Genomic DNA, 6520 nt, shown 5'->3' on the forward strand with positions numbered 1-6520 from the left:
CATTCCAGCCCCTCATAACCTTGTTGCGCCAAAATATTGGGGTTTCCCTCCAATATCTAGTGTATCCACACATAGGACTAGAAAAAACAGAGTATTGACTGACTTCTCTTTCCCTCAACACTACAAGAAATCATGGTTGTGAAATAAACGCCGGTAAAAGTTTGCCGGTGGCTAGAACCAATGTCTTTTGCAGGGGTTTTTTAAAAATCGGGAAAAGTTTTTTTTTTTTTTGGTAAATTCTTGATAGTTTCATAGCTAGTTCATTCCCCTGTCAAATAACACAAACAGTATACTCCAGTCCAACAAATCTGTCTTCCATATTTCCGAATGAAACACATTGTCGAAATCATTGACAAGATTTTCAATCAAACCACTTACGTCCGAATGAAACACATTGTCGAAATCATTCACAAGATTGTCTATAAAACCACATACGCCGTCTCATTACTATACGTCTGTACCTTACTAGTAACACTAGAAAAATGAATAATATAGATAGAGCTTCCAAAATCTTCTTCAGTTGAGGGATTCTTTCCGCTAACGAACGTGGGCACCATTCTCACGCTTGGAACCTAGTGAGCAGAGAAGTAGAACCAAAGCAAATAGTAGTGTAGCAGTAGGAGAATGAAAGAAAGGGCTCACTCCATATTGCATCCCCTCCAATGATTGTTTGATTTTAATGGTCGTGGAGAGCTGATTCATTGTTTGAGCAGCAGAAAATTCGCCCGATACAAGCATTGCGGTCCCAATACCTCCGCACTTCCAACCCAGTAGCAATTCCCATCAGCTGCAGCAGTAATAGTCATCGAAAAAACTGCATTTCTGAGACAAACATAATGACGCAGCAGCATGTAAACATATTTTTGCGAACTAAGAATCACAAGAGGAAAGAGAACTAGCATTTTGGCAGCCAACACTCTACACATGAGCAGAACTCCATGTCCAGAATTAGTAACATAAGTATCCAACAAAAGAGACTGCAAAATTGAACAATGCTTCGATGTATTGGCCCCATTTTGAGTCAGGAGAATATCAAATCCAGTAGTGCGTTACTATGTACATAGTAAATCACAAAGACTATCAAACCAGGAGACTTACAATTGTAATACTTGACAATAAAAGAACAGATGAGGTGAGAGATAAATAAAAGTTCCTCAAAATGTGATTTTTATCATCACATTAATGTATTTGACCACTCAGGTCATTATCTTTTTCCGTCAGTCCTAAACTTCTTTCCCAACAGATTAAAATTTTTATACAACATGGATTTTTGTTTATCTACACATGCTTTTATTACCATTTTCGTTGTCGGATGTGAAGGATGCATCTCAGTTCATACCTTGAGCATTTTCTTTACCTTCTCAATTTCAAGAATATCTGGCTGACTAGCACCAAATACTTTCTCAACCTGCCAATGTTGAAGGGTTACATAAACAAAGGACAGCTCAACCACAAGAGAATCTTAAGTGAAGACCTAAAGTAATCAAAGTAGTCAAAACCTGCTCTAAAAACCAATACAACTGCAGATTCAACTGATGCAGTAACTAACAGCTTCCAAGTGCAGATTCCAAGTGCAGTAACTAACAGCTTCAGTCCAAGTGCAGATTCATACAGAATGCTGCAGTCACAAACTGCAGTAAGTAACAGCTGCAGTCCCAAACTTCACAAACTGCAGTAACAAACACAGTCATTCCAGTAACACACAGAACCTGCTCTAAACATCTCTTAAACAAAACAGGTTCATAACATACCACATACAAAACATGTCATAAACAGGTTCCAAACATCTCTTAAATGGCATTACCAAAACAGATCTTCAGTTCACAGTCAAAACAAACCAAATTGTTGGTCTCATAAACTACCAAGTGCATAACATACCACATTGACATTAGTTACAAAATTAGACCAGATTATGGTTCTGATAATCTACCTACGGATTCCATATGCAACATGAATGGATCCCAAACAAAAAAGAAGCAAATCAGAGGATTCAATTGGCCTCAAACTGAAATCATAATGATGCACTTTAATTGGTAGTTTCATAAACTGAAATTTAAACACTGGAGCTTGAAACCCAATGTCTCAACAATGAGGATTCAATTTCCTCCGCTTGCATTCGTAATGGTGATATTTTCTCAGAGAGATTCCTCCAACAATACAAGGTCAGTGATGTCATAATAATCACCATAAGTATACAACGGACTGTAGCTAATCAACAACCGCTCGCTCACTAATTTTTCAAGTCATGTACGAAGTGGTATGACTGCTTCAGACCACATCAAAATCAAAACAAATTAAGCAGAATTCCCAAATTGGAAAACCACATTCTTGAAGTGAAACGTACATGTCGAGGCACCGTAACAAACAGTGAAATTATGCATGCAATTCACTTGAACTCTCCTTGGACCAGTGCTTTTGTTTCTTACTCCTTATACAACAAATCAACGACAATTGAGAGACAGAGAGCACACTATCAAAGCAAAAGTTACTCCTAATACATAAAAGTGCATTAGCAATACTTGTCATGTGAGCTCGGATCCTGGCATAATTTGAGCTTCCGATCAACGTGCTTCATATCTGTAGCAGTAAGGGTCACAAGTTTACTTACCTGTACAAAAAGAGAAGAAAAAGTTTGAGGAGGAAGGTGGAGGTGAAACTGAGCTACATTCGCACATATTGAAATGAACATTGCAAAGCTGATGCCTGAATTATATCAGCTAAGCAGCAGCTGTATCAAGTTCACATCAAACTGGAAATTTTATGAAATAAATTATACATTCCTACCAATGAGATTATGGCATTTAGAGAAACAGTGAGTTCTGAAATGGAGTGTGTATCATGCTGGCGAGAGAGAAGGTTCCCAACGTATCTGTGCTTTACATTGATTTTCAGGAAATTGTTGCAACAAATAAGAAGGGAATTAAAAAACAAGAAATTTCATTCAGTTCATATTTGGGAAGCAGTTAGAACCTCTCAAAGTCGATAAGCCCATGCACTTCATTCGCCTGGTACAAAGCAGCCAATGCCAACAGCATCAAAACAAAATCTAATAATTTCAAAAAAGCAACTTCATTTATCAAAATTACGTCACGGACAATGATAGCAAATAATAACCCAAGAAACTGAAAGTTGTCGTGCTGAAGTAGGTGGCTTACTACCTATGTTACCTATTTACGTAGTTTTTCCTCAATAACCATACCATTGAAAAAAAAGTGTTCCCTCTAATATTATACAGCCTTAAGGGATCCTCCTGAGATCGGTTTGCCACAAAGAGGTTTTGGGTGGTCTACGAAATGGGAACTGGCCAGTATGATACAAAACAGGTAAACATAGTGTTCCCTCTAATATTAGTTTGGACCCTTGTAGATACAAAAAGTACTCTATGTACACCACACTGCCTCTGAAAGGCAAAAAGAAACCGCCAAGTAATCAAATAAGAACTCTATGCGCAGGTCCACTTAGAATGCCCATCAGAGTATTTTTCTTATCCTTCCACACAAATCAATGGATAAAGCTCAGAGACCAGATACCACCCTCTAAGGTTTGCATATCTCACATGTTGAAGGTTTGCACATGGCAAAAACATACAAGGTTAGTTAGAGTGTTAGACCATGGAATGACAGGTTTGAGATTCTTTCAGAATACAATCCAAAGTGCAGAGAGTCTCCCATAAGGGGGCAAGAGGTTCCTCATCAACTGATATCAACATACCACAGGGGTTGAACGACTCAAATCAGATGTGGGTGGCAAGACCATATGCATAAAAGTTCAACTTACTAGAGAGAAAAAAGAACTAGTTGCAGAGATTTCTGACATCATGAATATGATCTAGTTCTATACTTCACAACGATAACGATAAGGAGCATGGGCATGACCTACATTTCCAAATAACCAAAACATGAGTGTTGGGCACTCATCACTCGGACAAGGATATGGACTCTGTATCCGACATATTTACTTGAACATGCACCTAGCAAGCCTATTTTCTCATTCGGATTTACCATGAATTATGCAAGAAACTCCTATGTGATGTATGAAAGAGAATTAGTAAACACTAATTAATCGAGAGAGAGAAAAAAGAAATATGCTACCAAATCTGAACTTTTGGCCTTATTCCCATCTCCTTAAGACAGATATTAACTGAACCAATACTTAGACACATACCCGCACTCGACACTTGTACCCAAGTCCATGACGACAGGAAGTTATAAATTGGTCAACAGATATTGCCAACGCTAATTATGATCATCCTCCACAGAAAACCAAAGTCATATTGCAAAGCCAAACCAGACACGACGGACGCTTAACCTTCATACCAAACTGATCCATTGTAAAGGTAAATGGCAACTGAAGTGTGAAGAATTTGAAAGGATAAAAAGGAGGAGACGTGAAGACTCTGCCCCTTCCAAACTAAAATATAAAAATTGCTCTCAAGGTTCAAGATATTTAATGCTTCACAAAAGAAAGCGTAACTAGAAACATAAGAAAGCGAAACTAGGGAATCGAGAAGCCAATTTATAGAGCAACAAAGTGTTCATCCCCCATCAGTTAGTAGGTGATTGTCAACATGACTCGGTTATTGAGTTAAGAAGACTGATGCCTTCAATTAGGGGTGCAATGAAAGAGAAACAAATGCACTGTAGTGGTGGTGCTTAGAGTAGAAAAAAAAAGTAAAGATGGAGTAACTTTATAGGAAAGAAAACGGAATGGACTCTCTCCTGCATAATCACCTGTTTAGATAGCTTTCGAGGAGAGAAATGGGAACAAACCATATTCCTTTCCCTAATAAGCACAAAAAACTATCAACCGTCTGTCATTTATCGTTTATCTTTTCCAAGCACCAGGAGAGAATAACACGTCTTGCTCTTCTTTTCCTCATGAATTATCCAAACCAGATGGAAAGATGCAATTATCAAATTTGTTTCCTGTTTCACTTTTATTTTATCTCAAACTTAACACTTCGGTTTGTTTTCGTTTCCCTCCTAGCTTCTTTCCTTTTCTCGACAATTTTGCCAATTGGACAGTAATTGAGGATGGTGTAAACCTAAAGTACACCAGAATCAAGATTTATAGGTAGTGGTAGTTCGCCGTGAAGCATATCAAAGCAGAAAAATGAAACAAGTAGCCTGAATCAAAAGCAACAAGCAAATGATGCACAAAAAATGTACTGACACAAAAGTACTAGACCACAATACGTATAAATTTGCGAAAAGTCCATTTTATAGGCGCTTTACCCTTGAGGTTTAAACTTGACCACATAATCCCACTTGGGTTTATAGATCTCCATCCATTTTAACAGTTCATGAATCATGTGCCATACGCGCGTAGTTTGCAAAAACTTATGTCAATGAGCATTTTCCCTGCCAAATGAAGACCAAAAGATGCCCTTAGGCTATAAATCAAAAGGAAAGCCCCAATGTTCTCCTCTTCTCCAAACCAGCAGCAAGATTCGGTCCCACCCACCCATATTACCATGTACTTCCTCATCTCCGTCCTCGTATTTCTGGCCCTTCACCTTTAAGATCCCCATTCATCTTCTACCTCTCTGTAGTGAAATGTCTCTCTCAAGCATTGCTATACGTGAAACCATAAGAAGCAACCACTAAATGATCTGAAGCTATAAAGAGCTAAGTCTACAATAAGTCTGGTAGATTTATACGACATAAAGATTGGTCTAACCTCACATTTCGAATACGAGGTTCCAGTGGAAGTCTTACCATGCACAACCAACCACGAAAGCTATGAATTCAGAAATGGAGTTCAAGTTTAGAAAAACCATAGGCCGAAAAAGGACTACCTTCAAAAGCCAAATATCAAACACGTGGGAGGCATATATACCTTGCATCGATTTCTAATGCCGTAAGCAATATAAAATCAAAATCCGAAAAGCTATTAGGATGTGCGCCAATAGAAATTGAATTAGATGCAACAACCACCCATTGTACCTTAGATTGTTCCTCACATTCTTGGCTGCAGATTTGGTTATGTTTCTGAGACTTCTGAGGCACAAATAGCAAACACCCGTTGTAGAGAGAGATGATGGGTGTGGCCGCGTGGATGAGTTCACCGGCTCCGATCGCTCGAGTCGCGAACACACCTCTGCCGGGTGACTCAGCGATCGGAACTCGGATTGGCTATGGTGAAGGTCGACTTGGATCGGCGACATTGTTACAACGGAGTACGAACAGAAGGCGGGAGGAAAAAAGTCTTTTCAAGTTGTAATCAAGTGTTACCGGCTCACTTTTTTCCAATTTTTTTTGGACATATATCTTCTCCGATCAGATACCAAGAAGTACCCGATTGACTTGAAATCTAACAAAATCATTATAATTGATAAGTTCTACACCGTGGACAAATTGGATCATAAAAATTATTCCAAAGTAAGGTCGAAAATTTCAAAAAACTGAGAAGAAGCCTTCTTCTTTTATAAGAGTTGTAATCAAGTGTATGTAGCTAACTTTTTTTAATTTTTTTTCGGTATCTTTCTTCTCCGATTAATATCTATTTGGCACTCGATTAA

General features: G+C 38.4%; 1 protein-coding gene across 6 annotated transcripts; it reads right to left on the reverse strand.

Annotated features, from left to right (window-relative positions):
• Nucleotides 1-298: 298 nt before the first annotated feature.
• LOC131334034 (cyclin-H1-1-like) lies at nucleotides 299-6400 on the reverse strand. 6 transcript variants are annotated; one of them, XM_058368902.1, is made up of 7 exons: nucleotides 5946-6400; nucleotides 2971-5574; nucleotides 2785-2869; nucleotides 2520-2608; nucleotides 1500-1618; nucleotides 1340-1408; nucleotides 299-822 (listed from the first exon to the last, which is right to left on the reverse strand). In XM_058368902.1, exons 2-6 carry the CDS (start codon nucleotides 3033-3035, stop codon nucleotides 1404-1406), a joined length of 363 nt encoding a protein of 120 aa, XP_058224885.1. In that variant the 5' UTR covers nucleotides 3036-5574; nucleotides 5946-6400; the 3' UTR covers nucleotides 299-822; nucleotides 1340-1403. The 6 variants fall into 6 exon arrangements, 4 of the variants coding, with proteins under 4 accessions (XP_058224885.1, XP_058224886.1, XP_058224884.1 ...); XR_009202006.1 differs by having other exon boundaries at nucleotides 1340-1647; nucleotides 1705-2869; nucleotides 5946-6397; XM_058368903.1 differs by lacking the exons at nucleotides 1340-1408; nucleotides 1500-1618 and having other exon boundaries at nucleotides 5946-6379.
• Nucleotides 6401-6520: the final 120 nt, after the last annotated feature.

Source organism: Rhododendron vialii, chromosome 7a (assembly GCF_030253575.1).
Source record: "Rhododendron vialii isolate Sample 1 chromosome 7a, ASM3025357v1".
Taxonomy (NCBI): Eukaryota; Viridiplantae; Streptophyta; class Magnoliopsida; order Ericales; family Ericaceae; genus Rhododendron; species Rhododendron vialii.

Excerpts from the sequence above, each read along its gene's own strand:
- LOC131334034 (XM_058368901.1), bottom strand. The coding sequence starts at position 3,035 with ATGCTGTTGGCATTGGCTGCTTTGTACCAGGCGAATGAAGTGCATGGG. Across the intron at positions 2,870-2,970 it reads GGGCTTATCGACTTTGAGAG|ATACGTTGGGAACCTTCTCT; the intron begins GTTCTAACTGCT and ends TGTAAAGCACAG. Across the intron at positions 1,619-2,519 it reads GATCCGAGCTCACATGACAA|CATTCTGTATGAATCTGCAC; the intron begins GTATTGCTAATG and ends TTGTGACTGCAG.